The sequence below is a fragment of the Oxyura jamaicensis genome, chromosome Z (assembly GCF_011077185.1).
Source record: "Oxyura jamaicensis isolate SHBP4307 breed ruddy duck chromosome Z, BPBGC_Ojam_1.0, whole genome shotgun sequence".
NCBI lineage: Eukaryota > Metazoa > Chordata > Aves > Anseriformes > Anatidae > Oxyura > Oxyura jamaicensis.
The window spans coordinates 20,231,829-20,254,713 of record NC_048926.1 but is presented as its reverse complement, the minus strand read 5'-3'; the positions used below and the strand labels follow the sequence as shown (position 1 = coordinate 20,254,713).

At 37.3% G+C, this 22,885-nt stretch overlaps 1 protein-coding gene across 9 annotated transcripts in view; it reads left to right on the top strand.

Annotated features, from left to right (window-relative positions):
• Positions 1-22,885, top strand: part of PDE4D (phosphodiesterase 4D) — a 651,373-nt gene that overhangs the window by 604,822 nt on the left and 23,666 nt on the right. Inside the window, exon 1 of one of the 9 annotated variants that reach the window (XM_035310829.1) lies at positions 1,165-2,357. The exons of 6 other annotated variants lie outside the window; for them this stretch is intronic. In XM_035310829.1, the coding sequence (XP_035166720.1) occupies positions 2,292-2,357 (66 nt within the window). In that variant the 5' untranslated portion in view covers positions 1,165-2,291. Of the gene's footprint in view, positions 1-1,164; positions 2,358-6,041; positions 6,084-20,609; positions 21,222-22,885 lie in introns of those variants that run through there. 2 more of the 9 variants (XM_035310831.1, XM_035310830.1) reach the window with 2 other exon arrangements.

Below are 22,885 nucleotides of genomic sequence, written 5' to 3'. Positions count from 1 at the left end.
TCTCACTCACCATGAAGTGTTTCTTATATGCAGAAACAATGATTTTCGGAATACATCAGCCACCCACTGGATCTTGAATGGGTGGTCTAAATGAACAGCGATTTTTACTAAGTGAAGATATGATTCATGTGTACTTGCTGACCCAAGGAAGCAGTCGTTAGTTTTCAGAGATGGTTTCTACAAAAAAAGGTAAACACCTAAGCTGGTGTTTTGGCAGTGCTCTTTAGAGATCTTTCTTACAAACTTCATCCTTGGGAAACTAGAAAAGTGGTGTAACACCAAAAGAAAAGAATGGCAAAAAGAGGGTGTAATAGGGGTTAGTGAAGAACTAAAGAAATAGCAAGATATTGGTGTTTCAACAATAGAGCAAGAAAGAATTTGAAGAACAGAAGCAACTAAAAAGTAGGCTGCCAAATAGGTATTGTGGACTTGAGCATATCTGAGCATGTTTTAATGAAAAATGGGCACAAAAGACTAGAAAGTGACTTTTTCCTGCATTCAGTCTTCTGAGCTGTATTTTCTGTGCTTGAAATTTGCCAAACTTTATTGGGGCTGTCATAAATAATGATAAATACAATTAATATTTGAATATGTTTATATATTTTAAAACTTTGTAATTGCCTTGTGTTTTTTTTTTTAGAAAAAAAGGTTTGATTTGCCATATGCTTCTGTAAATGGTTCTGAAGGATGATACTGGGCTCTAAGCTTGATTACCACTAGGCTTTCAGGTGGCTGATGTTCTTCGGTATGCCAGCAGTATTACCATTCTTTGGCTATGTAAGTGCTTAGTTACTGTTGATAAACTTTATTTGCCACAAACATAGCATCGGTGACTTAGTTTCCTACCGTAGAGTGGGTGTGAACCCTCATGCATTAGAACTGATAGGTGGGTGGTATGAGAGTTACTATACCTTTGGTTTTGGCTACGTTTTCCCTATGCACAAACTGACCTCCCCTCCAAGCACACATGAAGCGACCAAAATGTTTTCACTACCCACAGAATCACATAGACATTCAGTATCTCATAGCATCTCTCATTTAGCCTGGAAAAGACCATCAAGATCACCAAGTCCAATGATCAACCTAACACTACCCAGTCCACCGCTAAACCACGTCCCTAAGTGTCACATCCACTTCTCAAATACCTCCAGGGATGGCAGCTCCACCAATTCCCTGGGCAGCCCATTCCAATGTCTAACCATCCTGTCTGTGAAGAAATTCTTCCTGATACCTGATCTCACCTTCCCTTGCACAACTTGAGGCTGTGTCCTCATGTCCTCTCACTCTTCATCTGAGAAAGGAGCCTGACACCCACCTCACTACAATCTCCTTTCAGATAGCTGTAGAGAGCAATGATGTCTCCCCTCAGCCTCCTCTTTCTCCAAATTAAACAGCCTCAGTTCCCTCCCCTATTGTAGCTGAAAGGAATGAAAATAGGCTATAAAATACTAAATTGACATTTGAAAGTTAATGAGGATCAGGTTTTTACTGTGCTCTTGTTATGTGAATTAAAATGCTCGCCTCTTTGCAGCATCCGAGAACCAGGCAGAAGGACAAGTGTTTGAGATCTTGTAAAATGCCTTATTTATTTTGCTTTCAAAACACGTAGCTCCCTGTGCTTCTCCCTTTGCAGCCTTAGCTGAGCTGTGTTCAGTGTTTGCCACCGAAAGGGCTTTTCCGGCCAAACCTGTGCTCAGTGTTTGCAGGCTGTTTAATGCTTCTTGAGGCGGCCCTGGAGCACAGCTCTACAGCGAGCATGCTCGGATTCCTCAGCATCTCCGTCCCCTGCTGCATTCTGATCGCCTCAGCAGCTGCTGCGAGTGCACGCTGCGCTGATGCAGGCACCATAATAGGAAGCACCTAGGCCTGTCATAAACAAACAGGGTTGGGGAAAAAAAAAAAAAAAAAAGTGCAAGCCCTGACGTATGGCGTGGCCATAGCAACAAGCAGAGATGAGGCTGCCATTTTGGAGTACAGGCAGGCTGGTGTGGCTCAACAGAAAGTATCTGGCTGGATTTACAAAGCTGTTCTGTATGTGCACATCAGACAGAGGTTTTATGAAACACACTACTTGCAAGAAGACAGCTTGCAAATAAACAAACAAAAACTGAAATTAAGTATATAAGGGTGTCTTTGAGTTAAATTATTTTTCACTTGCAATGAAAATTTTAGCTGGAAAAATCTCTAAGCATATTTACTCCTGAGAAATGGTGATGAGTTATTTGACAAATCATAGAATATCTCTGTGGATGCAAAAACTTTAAAGCCCAGAGCTGATATTTCTCAGTAAAATGACTGTGTATTTCTTATACTATGAAGCATGGGCAAAGTTTTGTATGTCTGAATACTGGACCAAGGTAAGATTGCATTTGCTAATTTGGGAATTAGTTGTGTTTTTTTTTTGTTTGTTTGTTTGTTTTTCCTGTTTTTACTAGCATCAGTAAAACATATGTGCATTTCCTAGTTGGGTGGGAGGGGATTTGCTGCAGTTCTTTTTGGTTGTTGCTGAAATGGTTTCAGAAGCTTTGTCATAGGTGAGCTCCTCACCATGCAGATAATGCAGTTGGTCGATACGTAGTCAGTGCTTGGGATTTCTAGGACAGCTTTTAGTATATCCCTTCATACAGAGCTTAATATATATATATGTATATATTTAAATGGAATGACTAGATTTTAACTGCAGGAAGATAAAATGCACTGGAAAACTTCTGCTGAAACAAGTCTTAGTAGCACTTGGGAGCTAACACTTAATGCTTTTCTTTTGTCGTCAGAGACATACATCTGTCTTTGTTTCAAAATTTCAGCCACATGAAAGATCAATTGGTTAGAGGAATAATACAAAAATAAAACTGCTGTTGAGATAAAGGAGAAGTGCAGACAGAAAAATACAATTATATTGAGATTGTGGGAATATTTTTTTTTCCTTTCCAGGTAGCTATTATTCCTGTGCTCATGCCTTTTTTAGATGTTTCAGATGTGGTATAAATAGAGGCATGCTGATGTACATAGAGCGTTTTTTGTTTGTTTTTCTGTTTGTTTTTTTTTTTTTTTTTTTTTTTTTTCAATTAATATCAGAACTTGAACAATTTCATGGTCATAGGAATCTGAAGTTGACTGACAGACCTAAGTAGGGGATGAGAGGACAAGTTTGGGTCTTAAATCTTACTTCCACTGTGTCATTTAAATAGTAAGCATCTGAGTATGAAACTGCACCTTAATTGCTGCTTGAAGGAGGAGTCGGGGGGGTGGGAAGGGAGGTTTTTTTTCTGTTTTCTTTTTTAGTTCCTTTCCCGGTTCCTTGGCTGTTGTGAAATAACACACTCTGCACAAACCTACACAGTATGTGTTTTCACCCACTTCCTGCCCTGCAATGCTCTCTTGCCTTTGGGGACACACGTAACATTGTTGAGAAGCCAACAATACTCCAAGCCCGCCCGTATCTGCTGTGTCCCTGTGTCACAGGGGTAATTGGTGGCACTGGTGAGGTCTGTTGTGACCCATCCCTTTCCATTGCCAGAGGACTTCAAGCTTCTTTGCAAATTCAGACAAATAGCTCAGCTTTGCTTCTCATCCTTTTGTTTTTGGAAGATTTTCTAATTAAGACTGGGAGTTTATATATTTTTACTATTATTTTAATGTGAGATGATGAATACAACAGTAAGCTGAACAGCACACAAGGCAAGTGTTTGTTTCTAGTCAGCAGAAGTATGTGGTGTGCTTACAATGGACTGTGCAATATTGGGAATTCACATTACCTAATGTGTGCTGGGGGAAAAAAAATTACAGAAGCATATTTGGGTTTTTAAAGCTAGGAACATGCTTTTTACACATGCATCATTAACTTAAGCAGTTATTAATAGAACAGGCATATCAACCTCATGAAGTGAATATGAACATTAACTTTACTATCCATTAAAGTTATCAAATGCTACATTCTAACTCATTTTTTAAGGAATTTGCATCAGATAGGAATTCAGCTCCCTAGTTAACTATATGGTCATATGCAGATGAGCTATACTTATTTTTGTCTCTGTTTTGGAGCTTGAGTAAAAGCACTGGGGTCTAGAAGATGGCACCAGAGCATTGCCTTCCATGTCCCATGGCGTTTGAGTTTATTCAGATTCAGCTAGAACTTGATCTAGTGTCTTCTGGAGCTGATGAGCATGTTTAAATTGACTCCACAAGGCTTTCAGGTTGAGCCCATAGCCGGTTTTATTTAGCATCATTACATATTTACCAAAGAGCTGGTAGAATCAACTCTTGAGCTTTGGAGAACTGGAGGAACAGTTCCATTTATTTATTGATTTATTTATTGCAGAACAGGAGTCTTTTTACTGCTTCTGTATGTTTTAATGCTTCTTCATGTTTTAGAGAAGAAATGCACTGGTGCTTATGTGAGTCCCCATGTAAATGCATAGGCAAGGTGTCTCCAGTGTTTCATGCACTGCTTAGGGCTTTCCAGATGCTCCAAACATTGTATGTGAATCTGTAAATGGTCAAAAAGTAGCCAGATTTTCCCATATATATATATATATGGAAATATATATATATATATTTATAATTCATATATATATATATATGAATAATTCATATATATATGAATTCAAGCAAAAGATGAAGAAGTTGCCAAATCTGTAAAGCATATTGGTTTTGTTCGGTATTGTTTTTCAAATTGGGGGTGACTTTAAATAACATTTGAAAATAACAGTTTAAGCAGATTGAAATATGAAAGATGCCTTGTTTCTCGATATCTAGTAATAATGAAAGGTTAATAGTTAATCTTTTCTTGTCTATTTCGTACCTATTTGACAGCTTAGTCAGAGAATATACCCCAGTACCCTGTGTACTTTTCTTTCGTTAGTGAAGAGCTCGATCAGTTTCCAGAATGTGATGCTTTTTCATTATTTTCAGTCTACATTTGGCTTCTTACCTTGCATGAATGGAAGGATTCAATACAATTTAGTGTTCAGAAAAGAAAGTCGGTGATGGTGGATTATCATTGATTAAGCAGGTCTTATGTTTCAAATTAAATTAATTTCCTTAGATGCTTTGCTGTTCTGTAGAAGCTCATAAGTGACCTAAACTATCAAAGCTAAAGCAAATTAATTAATTAATTAATATAAATGTTACATTTATTAATTATAAAATATTCACTTTTTTATAAAAATGAATAAAAGCAGTGTTTACAGAGGTTGATTGCGGCATGGATTTGTAGTACATGCTGAATATTGCTAAATATAAGCTGCATTTGAGCATTTTGAAAGGAAATATTGATTTAGCTTTAAAATTGTTTCCTTGTAAATACTGATTTATTGGCAATGTGTTGAACCAGGAGCACCCTAGAGTAACATTACTGGGGGTTGAGTACATTGACATAGGTAGTAAACTGATACCTATTTGTATATTCTATCCTATTTTATTATTCTCTGAAAAGTTAGGTTAAAAATACTGTCTGCATTTGAACAATCAGTTGTGAATAATGTGAAGATGCTGTTAAAAAAAAGTTGGAAGATTCACTTAAGGGTACATACCTCACCTGAGACCCAGTTCTACAAAGGTAACTATAGGTGCAAATGCCTATTCTCTTATATATTATGTGACTTCAAGAGATAATCTTGGTGCTTTTGGTTGGAAATGGATCTAACACAAAGGTGAAATTCCCTCAGGTGAGAGGGCTTGTACAAAATCCTTTAAACAGGAGCACTGCTTTGATTAGACTGTACTAGGCCAGTAGGTGTAGTCTTTGTTCTTTAATGACTCTGTGCAGCTACCTTAAACAGCAATTAGTGCAAAAGTGTCTATATATGAGAGAATACACAGTTGTAGACTGTGGGCTCAGAGATGATGACAACCAGCACCTGTCTGAAAGGTACATCAGCTATGGAACATGGGAGTGAACCTGAGCTGCTATCCCCAGCCTGTCAATACTGAGTGAGGTAGGAAGGAACAGAAGTTTGCAGGATAAATTGACACTTCAAGTTTACATTCATGGAAGAACCAGGTGCCCCATTGCATCTCCTTACCCCCAGAAATTTTTCTTGATGCTTTTGGTGAGCATGATTTCCAAGAGCACTTTCTCCAGAGTAAGTCCAATCTTTTGTCTGATCCTGGCTATATTACGAGTGATGAGCTACACAGAAACTCCAGTAGGTGAAGGTGAAAGATCATAACAGTTGCTGCATGGCTGAGACCCAGCTGGGGCAGCCTGGGCACTCTTCCACTTCGATCCAGTGCACGCTTTAAATAGGGTTGCCAAAACCAAACAAACCCATCCATGTTTGCAAGGAGAAGTGTTCCCTGTCATATGTGGATGTGTCACTGTTTACAGAGCTCTTCCTTCCCAGCAGTCGGCTAATGCCTCCCCAGCGTGTCCTGATCTGAACCCTATAAAACCCAGGGCAGATATGCAAACATCCACAGCTAGCAAGCGGTGTATCAGATGACAGATCAGTGTGGTTGCTCCACGCAATTGTAACAGAGCAGAACGCCACTGAGCTCTGCAAGTACAACATGAGAAGTTGGTGCCCCAAAACTTGGATCCTATATGGAAGATGTGAGACAATTTATGGGCATCAATGTACAAGGGAATAAGGAAACAATTCCATGAATATACCATGAGCTTCCTCATACAAGTACTGAGGCTTTTTGTAAGAGAGCTTGGAAACACACAGGTAGTAAGTATGCAATTTGGGAAATTATAAAGCTGCCTCTGGCCTGGTTTTATTATCTTTTCATCTCTCTTTCATGTATACCAGTAAACCCAACCTCACAGTACACCTGACTGGGAAACTGGAAACCACTCGTGTTTTGTGTTTGTTTGCTTAATTTGACCTAGGGTCACTTGGGTGCAGTTGTAACTCCCCCAACCCCCTCCTGTATGCATGAGGGAAGAGTGTAATGGGTAAGACTGGTTATTAGTCCTGTTCTGGACTGATAGATCTTATTATTTTTGTGAATCTGCATCTACTCATAGCACCTACTCATAGCATGTAGTCTAAATACATAATCAAATGAAAGATACAAAGGACATGGTGGAATGAATATTTGTTGGTTAATGTCCCTCACTGATCTTTTTCCTTCAAAGAACAATGACACCATCAAATGCACTTTAGTTAGCAGTATATAAGCCATGCTTTAATGAGAGCTGGAGCCTGAACCAACAAAACTGCATGAAACAACTTGCAGCCTGCTTTCAAAATGTTGATATCTACTGGGAGCTTGCTAAGGCGTGTATATATCAGAGTCATGCTGAGCTTGTTTCCGTGTTAGTCGTAATTTGCAGTCCACAGTTCTCTGCTTTTCTCTGGAGTATTACTGGTTTTTTGTTTTAGTTTTCATAATATGGCTTGTACCTTCTGTCAGTTTTTTTTTATTATTATTATTATTATTAAGCTGAGTAATAGTATTTATAAGGATAGAAAATAATTTTGGTTCATGTTTGGTTTTCATTTATATTAAAATTAGAAGAAAACTTTTGTTTTAATTTTTGCTTTTTCACAAGAATAGCATGCATGTTAAGTAAGACGTAGCTTGAAAAAAATATTTAAAAACTCGTTTGTTTTAGTATGAAATGGCTACTATTCAACAAGATTTCTGATGAACTGTTAGAACATGTGCTTGGCCAGGTCTACAGTAGGAACACCTCATTAAAGTAAGAATGTCACGTTACAGCAGAAGGGAGATGAACACAGCTGTACCACTGAAGCTGGTTTTTGTACTTATGTAGCAAGCCAGTTTTCTGTATGAAATAGGCACTCTCTATAAAGCTCTTTGTTTTGGTATAGCTGTATCAGTTTTAGGATGCGTATGCCATCACAGCTTAGTGAGTTAGGAATCATTGTTCCTTGCACATTTGAATTCATGTCTGCAAAAGTGGCTACAAGCTTCTTTTGTAGCTATGCTACAGCAAATATCTATGGGATAGGTACACATGCATGTGCACACAAAATATATAATAAATGTATAATATTCAGAATTATTCAGATGTTGCTGCATTTAATGTTCCTTTTTATTATAGACCTTTTTATTAGTCTGAATTGACACCTGTGACAAATTTGAAAAACAAAACAAACAAAACACAAGGGAAGACAAAAGGGGAAATTGCAAAAGTTTCTGAGGTTTTCATAAGATCTGTGAAGTGCTCAAGGAATAAGCGCAGTGTTCTTGTTTTTTACTGGTGGCAAGCTGGAATCTTCTATTATTGTTTTTCACCTATTACGTCTGTCAGATGTGGCTGACTGTTTATTAAGCAAGTGTTAACTAGAGGTGAGCTAGAGGGAGGAGATAAACTTGGTCTCATGTTTAAAGCCAAATCCTTTCAATTCACTACGAAGGGATCTGTTAGAATTGTCTAAAATATATATTATAGGAAAAAGAAACAATATTTTAACAATATTTAAATGACAATATTTAAATGACAAAATACTTGTTTGCCAAGTGCTTTGATGTTAGAAGAAATTACTTTATTATTCCTGAATGCCTTTATGGATTCATCACAAGTTGTCCTGGGAAAAGATTTAACTTTACAGTAAGGAAAGTGTTTCTATCCCATAACACAAATATCCTTATGAGGCATTATACAGATGCAGCTTGTAAATCTAACTTACGCAAATAAGCAGTTAAAAAAAAAAAAAAAAAAAAGCTGCTGCCATTACTGCAGTTTGGATAACATATTACAAGTTCCAGGAATTCCTGTGCTGCAGGGCAGGAGCAGTTAGTTGGAGCTATGAACAAGAATATCTCCATGGCACAATTTCTTAACAGCAGTGTTCCTCTAGCAAAGGTATCCCGTAATTTTAGAGACATTATTGAAGCCTTATGGCTTTGCAGTACCTCTACTATGTTTACTCTTCATTTCTTCAGTGTCTTTGGACTGAAAGTCTCTGCCCAGCTGCAGTGAAGTAAGCATTTAAAGGAAGTGCGTATACTAGATCATAGTGGTCTCTCGAGTCCAATTATTTTTTCTTCTTTGCTTTACGTGAAGCCTCTTTGTAAAGTGCCTATAGCCTAGTATGTGCCCTGGGGCTCTGCTTCCAAAAAAGCCTGCCATTTCTATCTACTAGTTGCCGTGAAAATGCGTGCTTGTCTGGGGCTGCACTTTGGGAATGGGGCAATGGGTATCAATATGCTTGGAAAATGTCCTCATTCAAAGCATGACAAAGAAATGGCAACTCAATGAAATGCAAAACATGGTATAAGCCAAATCCTGCAGCTGTATCTGAGGCTGAGATTTCTGCCTTGCTTTGTCCCTGTGTTTTGCATGGTGCAGGTGGAGAGACAGGATTCTTCTCTGGTTGCAGATAAAAGGAATTGAAGCTGATAGCAGAGCTCTATTGGTACAGTATGGCTGTAGCTTTAAATATATGTATATATATTATAAGTATGGTGGTCTGGTCATAGTTGCTGCAAAGACATGAATGGATATATATATATAAAAGAAAGAATTGTGTTGAGGGACCTGAAGTGTAGTATAATAGTGTAACTGTCCAAAGGCAGTCTCTAACAGAGAAAGGACAAAAAGATCTTACTAAAATTGACATGCTGTGCCATCCATGGATGCAGTTTTAATGAAATCTTACCTTTTCCTTTTGCCCCATGTCTGACTTATTTTGTACTTGCTTTTATTTTCATTTTGGGAATTGTTACAGATGTTACACTGTCCCCTACAAGTTACTGTACATACGGCTTACATAATCCAAGTGTTAAGGGAAGGGAAGTATTTTTTTCCATTTTATTTATGTTAGATTTTTGGATCTGTTCTTCCAAGAAAAGACTCCTCCTAAAAGGAGTATACACCCATTCCAAATTTTTAAACTTCAGTTGAGTATTATTCCTGCATGGTTGGAAGGCCAGAGAATGGGTCTTCAATGGATCATGAACTATTTGATGCTGAGATATGGTTGTGGTAAAGCCTGAGCTGGTCATATAAGAGGACGTTTGGGGAGTGTCCTTAAGTCATCTGTCTTGATCCTTTGACTGCAACTGGCCAGGAATTTTTCAGTCAAGCAGGAAGAAAAGAGCCAATCTTAAAGAGCCTGTAGATGGACTTTTATTTTTTTTCTTTCCCAGCTGGGGAATTTGCATTACTGGTTTACATCAGGCTTTTGTTCCCAGTGGTAGTTCAGCAGAAATACCTGCCAATAAAGACTAGGTGTTGTCTTTTGTGAAGAAAAAAAAAAAAAAAAAAAAAAAAAAAAAGATCATATATACAGTTTTTGTCTTCCTGAAATGCACAATTGTGCATTTTAAAGGCTCAGAGAGAGTTTTAATTTAGCCGCTTTCCAAAGGTGTGATGCATACCTTTTAAACCTTCTTCTTCTTTTTAAGTTCTTTTGTTACTGCTTTAACATCACCTAGCAGTTCCTTTACATCAACAGCTACAATCAGAAGTACATGTTTCAACTAGTAATAATACGAGTTGCTGTTTGTTTTGCTTTTAGTGATAATTAATTTCTATTGTACTTTTCCAACCAAACTGTAGTTTCTATCAAATACAGGAATTAATTGAAGCAAACAGACTGCTGTCAGGGTGTGGTAAAGGAATGAATTATTTTAAAAGAGTCTGGGGCTGGGTCCCTGCAGTATTTTGTAGCTTTCTCTGGTACTGTTTTTTGAAAGGTTTGTTAAAAATTGTTCATTGTAAAGCTGGTTGTCATGGAGGAGTAACAGAAGAGAAGCACATTGTTAAAATGCCCAGCATAAATAAGATGTATATCAGGTAAAGATAATAAATAAATAAATAAATAAAAAATCATAGTCTGCTCGAAAGTCCATGAGCTCACGTCCAGTGCAAGCTGAGCATACATTTGATTTGTGTGTGTGTGTGTGTGTGTGTGTGCCAGTTCTCTTTTATAACTAGAGAGAGAACCTTTGAGCAAAACAAGCTGGTGTCTGTTGAGAAATATGCAGAATTAATTGTGTTTCAACTTACATTGCAGTAATTTAAGAAAAAAAAAAAAAAAAAAAAGCTTAAATGTAGGATATTTGAGGCATATCCAGTATGCCTGAAGTATAACTAACTGCCCTGTTGCTTCTCAGCTTTGGCTGTTATGATGCAGCCAAATACATATGATGTGTTATAACAATAGCTGTGCATACATGAAAACACAAAGCTTTTGTGTGTTTGTGATGTGATACATATATCCAAGTAAAGGTAATGGATTTTATTTTGATATCATGTTTTAGGGCAGAACTTCAAAGGCTGTCTATATGAACATCAGATGGTGTTCACAGTAATAATTTAATGGATGAAAATAACTGGATTGCGGTTACATGTTCAATTCAGTCGATTACAGAGCAGGATAGAGAGATAATGTCCTGAGCTATTCATCACTACTTCTGCCAGGAGCTATCACCTCCTCAAATCTGCTGTTATAACTGCAAGTGTAATCACATCCCAATCCACTTTTTCTCTGATATAAATTAGCTTTTAACAGTAGCTTTTGTGTAACTTGCATCATTTTGACAGCATTGTATTTGAGGGGGAAAGTAAATATATAACAATATTGTAAACTGGAAAATACATGTCAAAATTAAACTCCATTTACTGAAGGGTTTTTTTAGATCTGTTATAGTCTTACTGTTCCCCGTCATTGTTTAGAACAATTCCTGGAAGAATGCTGTAGGTGAATATCATGTCTTAAAGATTGACATCAGTCCTCAAAGCATGGGCTGAAATAGGATGTAATTTATGTTGCTTGTGCAATTGCTCTGGAGAGTCTATTGAAAGTACTGCAATTGTAGAGAATACATCTTAAGATTCTGGTTCAATGTGGTTGAAAATTCATGGACAAAATTGTGAGATTTCTTCCCTAAAGTGCAATGCGTTCCTGTATATACATTGCTAATGCTTCTATTATCACTAGAGGGCAGCAAAAGCAAACACTGAATTATGTATTCTACCAGAAAGTTGATTAGTTATTATTACTATTATTATTATTATTAATAATAATAATAATAATGAATAAAAGAACCAAACTCTTTATTAAGCAAGTCAACTGCTGGGTTTTACTACGTACTTACCCTGAAATAATTCAGGCAAACTTTGTCATTTCAGTCTGTTCAGCAACATAAAATACTCACATTTGATGCATGAGAATCATATATCATTTCCCAACTAAAATGATCTGTAAAATGGTATGGCTTAGGCTATTCCATTGTGTTTAATAAATGTAATTGTGACAAGCAGGAGGCTGCCAAGGAAGCCTTTTTAAAGCAGCGTAATTATGCTGCAATTCTGATCCTTAAAGCTGATGATTCTTCAGAGGAGTTATGGCTTTGTTCCAGTTACAGCCACCAGTTGTTAGCACCAGTGGAGTTCATCTCTTGATATCAGTGTAAAAAACAACTTTTGCTCCACCTTTGCTGCTTTCTTGGTGTGTGGTCTCTGATTGCTGCAGCTGGAACAACACATTATATTCCAAATTTCTTTCTGTTTCATTATTAAGTTTAAGTTCTAAATTTTCTCTCCTTCCAGTAAGGGAGTCTTAGATAGAACCCAGAGAAGATTGGTGAAGCTGACTGATTTGGTGTTGTTTCTTTGTCCATATCTGTCCTGCTTCTTCCAGACCAGTTATGGTTTTTGGCTTGGTTGAATCCATCCACCCTTGCTTTCTGGATGAAATGACCATTCTTTGCTGCTGTTCTCTCCCAGCAAAAGGTGGACTTTACATTTTGTGGAGAGCCTTTCTGTTAGGGCTCATGCCAACCTAAATTCCAGATGAAGTTGGCTAATCCTATGGAAACTGTCTTGTGTCTGTGACCAGTAGGAGTCAGATTTGATATGTGTGACTGTTGCTGTTCTCTAGTGTACAGAGGTCAGTCTAAAATTATTATTATTTTTTTTTGTGTGTGTGTGTTTTAAATTTTAATTTTATTACTATTATTTAATATTTAATATTTTTCAGGCAGGATCCTCATTTGGCTCTTGAAATATGTTCAGGCTGTCTATTCCTATTTTACAAGTATATAACCTTAAAAGCTAAAATCTAGGATGCATTTAACTGTCTTCCTCCATTTTATTTTTTACCACACAGCAGACAGTATGCACTACATCCAGTATGCTCATACTCAGGGCTGATGCTTGGACATCTCTCTGGAGTCTTCTAGTGCAGCTTTATAGACAACCCAGCGCATTGTAGTTGAATTAAAAAGCACTGTTCTGCCTTCAAAGCTAAGCACATTTCTGTGGGAGCTCCCGTATTACTGACCTGCAGGGGGAAGACTGAGACTGTAAATCTCCAGTGGGACAGCTCAGAAGTACTGCAACTGAATCAACAAAGTGGTCCTTGAGCCTTTTTCCTATCATTTTCCTCAAGACAGAAGCATAGCCATCTTGCTTGCTTGTTTGACTGTACCTTCAGAAGTTTTTGTTTATTACCAAGAGAAAGAAAAGGACATGGTTGCTTTATTTCAGAGGATCAGGGTTTTTGCCAGGCTTCTAAAGATTTAATTCTCTTGTAATTGTCAGTAATATGTTTCTGTTTATCAGAAGTCCTCTACTGTATCTCAGGGGAAACTGAGCTTTTCCTTGAAAGTTTATATTCCCTCGGATCTTTTGGTTTGGTCTGCATTCTGTAAAGTGATCTGCAGGCATCTCTAGGTCATTGTTGCAAATCATGAGCATTAATATGACAGATGAATAAAAGGATGAAATCCTCACTAATATAGGTGAAATCCATGTGCCTTTACACAAACATGGGATAACATAACAACAATAAAAGGCAATGTAATAAGGAAGTTCACATTCTTCTGGAAGGAATATAAAATTCTGGTTAATAGACTTTTTTTTTTTTTTTTTTTTTTTTTTTAACTACATCAGTGGTACAGGTCTTTGCAGGGGACCAAGAAATAGTTTAAGTAGTACAAGTACTGACAATTGTAGAATTTTGCACAGAAGTAGTTGTTACAGCTTCTACACTGTTGAAGTTGCTTTCAAACAGAGCAGTTTTATTGGAGATATGCAATTATCCTTCATGATACAAGTTACTTATAAGGTAGACTTTCTAAAACAATAATTTGAAATAGATTAATTTTCTGGGGTCATTAGCCTTTCATTAACAATTGACCGTTGAATGAATGTGATCCACCTATTACTTAACATGCTGTGTTTTTAGCATGAAAGCTGGCTTTTAAAAATGCTCCAAAAAGATCATTCTAATACTATTTTTTGCATCCAATTTACTGGTATACTAGGTTGCAGTGTGCTTTTTACTCAGGAAGTAGGATGTGTTCTATGTGTTCTATGTGTTAAATAGCTTAGAAAAGTATTACTCTTCTGTTAAAGGGGGAGAGAGAAGTCGGCTAGAAATGGCCGTGTGACATCCACCCTGATTTTCTTTTAAATTTTTATAGACTCATAGACCCAAATGGATTACTAGATCTGCTGTCTCTCTCAGATGACTGATTTGCACATAAAGGTGAAAGTAACGAAATCACTGACTAGTAAGTGAAATATCATTCATTTGGGTTTAAAATGTAGCTTCCAAAATGATTGCATTCTTGATTTGAAGACAGCAGGCAGCAGAGAATCTATGACCTCACTGCTGTTGTGCTCTAATTTACTAATTCTCATTGCTAATACATTTGTCTTGTAAGCATTTTGGATTGGTTTCAATTCATCTGCTGTCTATGGGTTCTTGTTGCTTCCTCAGCACTAGTTAACTGGCACACTGTATTTTCTTCCTTGTGCCTCTACACAGTAACTGCTGTTTTGTTTGTTTGTTTGTTTATTTGTTTTTGGTGTTGTTTTTTTAACGTTAAACCAACTGCTTTTGTTTTACTACAGAACATTTTTTCTATCCCTCGAATAATAATTGTAACTCTTCTCCTACTCACTGTACCTGTCAGCCTTTGGAAAAACAGAGATGCTTGAGCTGCGTGCCCTTCTCTGTAACTGGGGCTGCCAGAATGGTGTGTTAGGAGTACCTCTCTACTTTTATTTATTACTACAGAAGATACAGGTGTGGAGTGTGGGGAAGGCCACTGTATCACTATGAGATGTCCTGTTATGTTTCCTTTCTCAAGTGATTCTGTGAGCTCTTCAGGGTTGCTGCTTTCTTCAATGAAGTCTAGCATTTTGTACTCAAGGAGCTGTGTTCCTTGTTGCTGTGGGTATATTTGCATTTAAATTCTGTGAGTTCTAGTTTACATGAATGGTGTCAACATATTGAACGAGTAATAGTTCTTTCTGTGACCTCCATATTCTCATAATTTATTATTATTATTTCCAATTTTTGTTATCTGGAAGTTTTTAAAGTGTGGAAGTTCTCATAGCAATGACTTAATTCTAGATCATGAATGAAAAATGGAGTACCATAGCATAGTTACAAGACCTAGTAACATAGGTCTTTGCAGAAACCTATTTAAAACTACCCTATTACATGAGGACGTAATCACCATCAACGTGTTGATGATACTAAGAAATCCATCAATAGTAAGGTTCCCAAGTGATTTAATGTGTCCGTTCTTGACATTAGAATTGCTATTGTAGAATATTGTATGTACTAAATCAAATGCCATACAACAATTCAAGAATGTTACATATTCAAAGGCTTAAAACCATATTGACTGGCATTAATTGTTTTCCTTTTTCATAGTTCTTTATAAAGCAAATGCCTAAATGTGTGCATTTCAGCTTTTCCTTTGTGTCACCCTGGACTTACATTTCATGAATTGACCTGAAGTTACCCAGCCATCCTGCTTACAAATTTTAATTGGCACAAAATTAACATTTCTTCAGTCTTTCAAAATTTCCTAAAGCTGAACATCCCAGCTCCTGGGATCTCTGCCACCTCTTTTATGACTTTTGTGGAGAAAGTTATCTAGGCTTGTTGATTAAATAATAGCTAACATTTCCTGTGGGCATTTAAGGACTTGATCATCTTTCTGCCTATCAAGGTCGTTGTCCCGATTCTTTCTAAATATACAACATTACTCATTAAAAAACTTCATTTTTTTCTGAATTATTACTCCGTTACTTTCTTTTCAAGTTACACTCTTCTCGTTTCCATATCCTTTGCTTGATTAATCCCACTATAGAAAAATGTTATTATTCCTTCCTTTCCCCATGTTTTGTCTTCATGGATGTACGTGTTTATGAAAACAAGAATATCCCATTCATGTTGCTGGATTTCCACTTATTTCTCACTTCTTTTTATTTGTACTGAATTTCACTCATTATTCAGTTGTGTGTGGCAGCTATTTACTGTACACTCATCAGTCCACCATAACTTCCTTTAAAATTTGTTATTCAATCATTCCAACATGGGAACTGAGGGTGAAAATCAGCCAAAACACTTACTACGAATTAGCACAGGTGTGAATTTCCCAACTGTAAATTTCTAAGGTAGTCAAGCATACTCTACATGTAGCTAAAATCAGAGGGTGGACTTGCTGAATCAGTAAAGTCATACCAGTAAATTATATTGTAGCTATTGGTACTTGGAGATGATTGAGGCTGTGGGTCTCAGAAAAATCATACAAATGTGTAACAAACTGTTAATACTAGTCATCATTTCCTACTAAAAGTGTAGTTGTCAAGCAGCTAAAGTGAATAGTTGTAGCATACTGGTACATTCTAAAAATAATGAAAAATTGTTTTTCTCCATGCCAAGAATTTTGCTTATTCAACGGAGTACACAAGCAGTTTTTCTACAGACTTGTAAACATCTTCAGAAAAGATAGAAATAACAGAGAAGTCTCACAAACTACCTAATGTTGGTAAAAGACATCAAACTTATCTAGATAATAGCTCTATAACACCTTTCATTAATAAATTTAATAACCTATATTTCACTATGGATGGGTTTTTGTCTAGTATCTTAGTGGGAAGTAAAATAATCAAGGAAGATTTTTTTGTACATACTAAACAAGTAGTGCTATTTACACAGCAGATGTTTTAAATAGTTCTGTGCTTCTGAGGACAGTAGTTAATAAAATTTAAGTAGGAACCAGCCTTTAATGTGACAAAGTAAGAGAAATTACTTTAAACCTTGTATTTCCAATATCCATTTTTACTACTGATTGCAACCAAACTTTCAGACCTACACACTTCACTTCTTTAGTAGCCAGAAGTACAACAACTGGTATTTTACCCTCTTCTAAATCTTCTAATTTAAATTGACATTTGAAGGGAGACAGCATGGCGTAAGGATCAGGGTTTGTCCCAGGAGTGGCCTGGCAGAGTTGTCACATCCTTATCTTACTCTCTCTCCATTTACTTTCTTGTACAGGTTCATGCCAGCACTGGGCATTCTCTTGCAGGTTTTCCTCAAAGATATAAATGAAATGTGATGCCCATCACATTTACAACCCAAGAAGGGTTGTAAGGAGAACCTTGGGAATTACAGACCTGTCAGCCTGACCTTGGTGCCTGGAAAGGTGGTGGAACAGGTCATCTTGAATGCTATCACACAGAAATGTATGGAACAACGGGGGGATCAGGCCTAGTCACCATGGATTCATGAAAGGCAAGTCCTGCCTGACCACCTTTATTTCCTTCTATGACCAGGTGACCCACTTGGTAGATTAGGAAAAGGTTGTTGATGTAGTCTACCTAGACTTCAGCAAGGCCTTTGACATGGTTTCCCACAATATTCTCCTGGAGAAGCTGGCAGCCCATGGCTTAGACAGGTACACTCTTTGCTGCATTAAAAACTGACTGGATGGCTGGGCCCAGAGAGTGGTGGTGAATGGAGTGAAATCCAGCTGGCGACTGGTCATGAGTAGTGTTCTCCAGGGATTGGTGTGGGGTCCCATCCTCTTTAATATCTTTGATTTGGATGAGGGAATTGAGTGCACCCTCAGTTAAGTCTGCAGATGACACCAAGCTGGGGGGAAGTGTCAATCTGCTGGAGAAGTGTTGATCTGCCGGTAGGAAGGCCCTGCAGAGGGATCTGGACAGGATGGGCCACTGGGATGAGGTTCAACATGGCTAAGTGCCAGGTCCTGCACTTTGGCCACATCAACCCCATGCAGCGCTACAGGCTTGGGGCAGAGTGGAAAGCTGTGCACAGGAAAAGGATCTGGGGGTGCTGACTGATGCTCGCCTGAACATAAGCCAGCAGTGTGCCCAGGTGGCCAAGGCAAACAGCATCCTGGCTTGTATCAGGAATAGTGCAGCCAGCAGGACCAGGGAGGTCATCGTCCCCCTATACTCAGCTCTGGTGAGGCCGTACCTTGTGTATTGTGTTCAGTTTTGGGCCCCTCACTTCAATAAAGGCCCTTCACTTCAAGAGCCTCGAAAGATCACAGCCTTGGAGTGTGTCCAGAGAGGGGCTATGAAGCTGGTGAAGGGCCTGGAACACAAGTCCTATGGGGAGCGGCTGAGGGAACTGGGGTTGTTTAGTCTCGAAAAGAGGAGGCTCAAGGGAGACCTTATTGCTTTCTACAACTACCTGAAATGAAGGTGTGGGGAGCTGGGGGTCAGCCTCTTCTCACAGATAACTAGTGACAGAACTAGAGGACTAGAGAATGGCCTCAAGTTGTGTCAGGGAGGTTTAGGTTGGAAATGAGGAGACATTTCTTCTCAGGAAGAGTAGTCAGGTGTTGGAATGGGTTGCCCAGGGAGGTGGTGGAGTTACTGTCCCTGGGTGTGTTTAAAGAAAGGTTGGACATGATGTTTAGGGACGTGGTTTAGTGTGTCATACTGGTTGGTGTTAGGGGGATGGTTGGACCAGATGGTCATGGAGGTCTTTTCCAACCTTGCTGATTCTATGATTCTCTGGAAAAAGAGTCAGTAAGAGACTTGCTAATGCAGCTTCTAAATCTTTGCATTTTAGGAAGTAAAACTTAATTCCCTTTGTGCAATCTCCATGCTTGCCTGGTCCAAGCTCTTCCAGCTCCACAGCTTACAAAGGATCCTCCTCAAAGTCTGGGAGGAGAAGGAAGATGAGGAGGAGGAGGAGGAAGAAGGGGAGGGTAAAGGAGCTTGGCAGGGACCCTGCTGTGCCCATGAGGATGACAGCCATCCTGCCATAGTCCCTGCTCAGTCACAAATTGTGGAGGATCTCTCTGGGCCTGTTTAACTGGTTGCAGAGGAGTCTTTTCCAGTCCTCAGTGTTGTGAATTTTGAGAAGAGGTGGAAAGTAATGTTGCAGCGTGTTTAGCTAGAGAAATCAACAAAAGTGTTTCTAATCCTCGGTGTTAGTATTGGGTAGGTGGCAGCAGTGTTCTCTCATGAGTGATCAGAAAACAATGCAAAGCAAATGTTTTTTAATAAATTTTATCTTAAATTTTTAATTTTTTATTTTATTTTTTTTTCTATTTTAATGTCTTGCCAAGTCTAATAATCCAGGTCTGTTTTCAAAACTTACTTTGTATTCATCTTCCTGTATAGACCTCAGACAGGTATAACTTCTTTTTACTGAAAATGTATCGGTAATGTGTTCATTCACATATATATATTTTATATTACCTATTTTAATGAAAACAGTGTGGTTTCCATAGGAAAACATGTAAGGGCTGGATGATCTATTGACTGTAGCCAGTTGTCACATTGAGATACACTTCTCTGCTGTTAGGAAGAAATCTCTTAATCTCATATTTTGCCCTATTGATTTTTGCAGGCTCAATTCTTTCTCAAGCACTTAGTGTTTTTGACATTGCTATATAGCGTCACCCAGAGAGCTGAAACCACTTCAGTCAGAAGGTTTCTTATGACTGTTGATCAGCAGCTCCCAGTGAATCAGCAATAGGGGCTTAGGCAGGATGCTACACCAACTTGTCCTTAGACGTTTCCTCATTGTCATGTTGGGAAACTCCCTTCTTTTGATACAGCAAAGACTCAGAAATTTGCTGCAATAATGCTTATGTCTTGCACAAAGTGATGTAAGATAATGCATTCCTCCATTTAAATTTTGGTTTCTGAATGGCAGATAGCAGGATATTTTATTTAATGCTCTGAGTCAACTCGCTGACATGCTCCACTTTCAATTAATCCCCCCACCCCCCCTTTTTTGTGATGTATAGTTGTAATGGATTATATTAACCTGCCAAGGCAGAAAAAGTTAAATAAACACAATGAGAATTTGGTTTGAGGACTCTAATATCTTTATTCTGACTTCTGCATGGAAGCTTCATATTTTTGAGGCATTGTAAGACACGTGACCTGCTTCATCTTAATAACTGTTTTTTTTTTCCTATTAAAATTGGAAAAAAAAAGTATATAAAAAAAGTAGAAAATGGCAGCTCATTGGCAAGCCAATCATTTTTAAATCTAGATTGCATAAAAGCCCAAACCATTTTCAATATTACAGTATACCAAAGATTGCTCAAGAGCTTTATTTGTTGCTTTTTATTCATTTAAAAAACTCATATATTTCCCTTGAAAAATTATTTTCCCTTAAAAAAATTTCCCTATGAAAAATTAAAAGGAGTAGGAAAGCCAAATGAGCATACAAAATACTAATTTTAACTGCTTGGATAGCTTGTCCATTGAAGAGAGCTGGCAAATGCTGCTGAAACTACAAGAACTCAAACTAATTATTTTTGAATGGTGTGTGAATGCTGCAGGCGGGGATGCCATTATTAAATGACATTTGTTGTTAAAGAAAAAAAAAAAAAAAGAAGAAAAAAAAAAAAAAGAAGAAGAAAAAAAAAAAAAGAAGAAGAAAAAAAAAAAAAAAAGATATACCCCATGCCCAGGAGAGTCCCCAGTGATGCCCAATCAGAAATTATCCTATCTCATGTCACCAGCCCCTTGAATTAATGTCTTTTAGGGTGACATACTATTGGCTGCTAGTTAGGCTCTATGGGAGGGATTAGTGGCACTCTTTGTGGCTTCCCCTTCAGATCCTTATTTGGTAGCTGTTGATAGAACAAGTCTTTCCAGCAGCTGAGCATCTTGACATACATTATTCATTAAGTCCTGGTGTTCAGGAAATATGCATATCCCTAGCTCTTCAGATATTTCTTCAACTCATACAGTATGTCTCTTCAATGCTGCCTCTGAGTGCTTGGAGTTTTATAAATGGCATTTATACAATCGGAAGACCACACGGTTGGATTTCATTTCAGAGTGCCTCCTGTGCACACAGTTGCTGAGAACCTGAAGATCAGCAAAAAGAATTAAGAGAGAAGAGAAGGCTTCTTCCTTGTTGAAAGTCTTTTGCTGTATCAGATAGCAAAGAACTGAATAGCTTAGATTTGGTAGTATAGAAAAAAAAAAATCAAAAATGCCTGAGGCAAACTATTTACTCTCAGTTTCTTGGGGCTACATAAAGGTAGGATTTTGTTTTACCTTTTGAGATCCTTGATTTGCGGTGCATGATTGCATGATTACTGGGTAGCACGAGTATTTGCGGGTAAAAGGACTATGAGTAATATGCATATAAAGTCAAAATCAGAAAAGCAAGGCTTTGTTCAGCAGGGAGAATGAACTGAACAATATATAGTCTTTCTTATAAATTGTGCTGGGACTTTTAAAATAATTGCTATAATGGATAATTATACCAAGTGTAGAGCCATATAAATTCAGAAGAGTTTTGTGTTCCTTTATGAAAGATTGCTACAGAACTATATTTCTAGATGTTAAAACATTTCACAAACACACACACACACACACACACACACACACACAAAAAAAAAAAAAACAACACTCAAAACTGAGCATACAATAGGAGACAGCATGATTAAAGAGGCTGAGGATAATGGATGAATGCATGACTCATACTGGCTTTAACAACTGAAGAAATGTTAAATTGTCAACAGTATGTTCCAGCAGCATTTTCTGGTAGCCTGTGTATATGTGACAGCTTATTGATTAAAACACTGGGACACTGAAAATTATGTTCTTCTAAAATTGATCTATATTATTATGTAGAGAATCTTTGAACTAGCTTGAAGCTGCAGTAATGCTAGAAAATAGAATTAAATAAGCTTTATCTCTTTTATGGGAAAGTTTCTCAGCAATTAATTAAATCAATATGCCATCCAACAAAATTCACTTAATACAGAACCATATGTTAGCTTTGTTTTACCCCTACTTTTGTGTTTGTGCTTAAAAATAATATTTTCTTATGATTTTATTTATGAAGTTTGTAAAAAGGAAGAAAAATGAAACAATCTTATTCTTTATAAGCAGTAACTGTTCCACATCACAGTATTTTAAAAAATATATATTTCTACTGATCTAAGAAATGCAAGTATTTAATTAAATCACTAAATATAATATAAGCATTATATTCACACAACTGAATCTGTTATGCTCATTTGCATTTATATCCACTTTTATCACAGATTTGTTTTAAAAGTAGAAATGTAAAATCCTCATTAGGTCATTGTGTCTGATCAGGTCATTGTGATCATTTTCTGCTCAGGGATTTTGTTCAGTCATCTGTGAAGAGACTGAAGTCCATTATGCTATCTAGGTGGATTATTTTCTTGTTTACCAAAAATATAAGATGGAATTATATTCCATGTAGCTATTTTTTTTATTGTACATTGCTTGGAAGTATAGTCTGGATTTCCAGGCAGCTGCTGTAATTTTTTTACTTGCTCAATCACAAAAATTCAATCAGTGATCTTAAAAAAAATTTTGCTGCTACATAGCCTTTAAAATGGATATAGATTTTTGCTGTTTGAAGTTCAGCAAAGAGTGCGATAGCTGCACTTGATTACACATGGTAAAATATGTCCTCTGTATAGACAGTGTCCTATACTGTGTATAGGCAATGATTTTAGTTAGAAGCTAACTAGTACTTGAATGTAATTTTAGCATAGTGTTTTCTAAGTTCACAGAATACATGTTTTAGGAAAAATATGAAGATCTATCTGCTCTTTCTGATAGTCAAAACTGAATAATTTAGGATATTTTTGAAATATTAAGGAAAATTGAAAAGTCTCAGAGATCATGATGTGTATTTACATTTCTCACTACACATATATT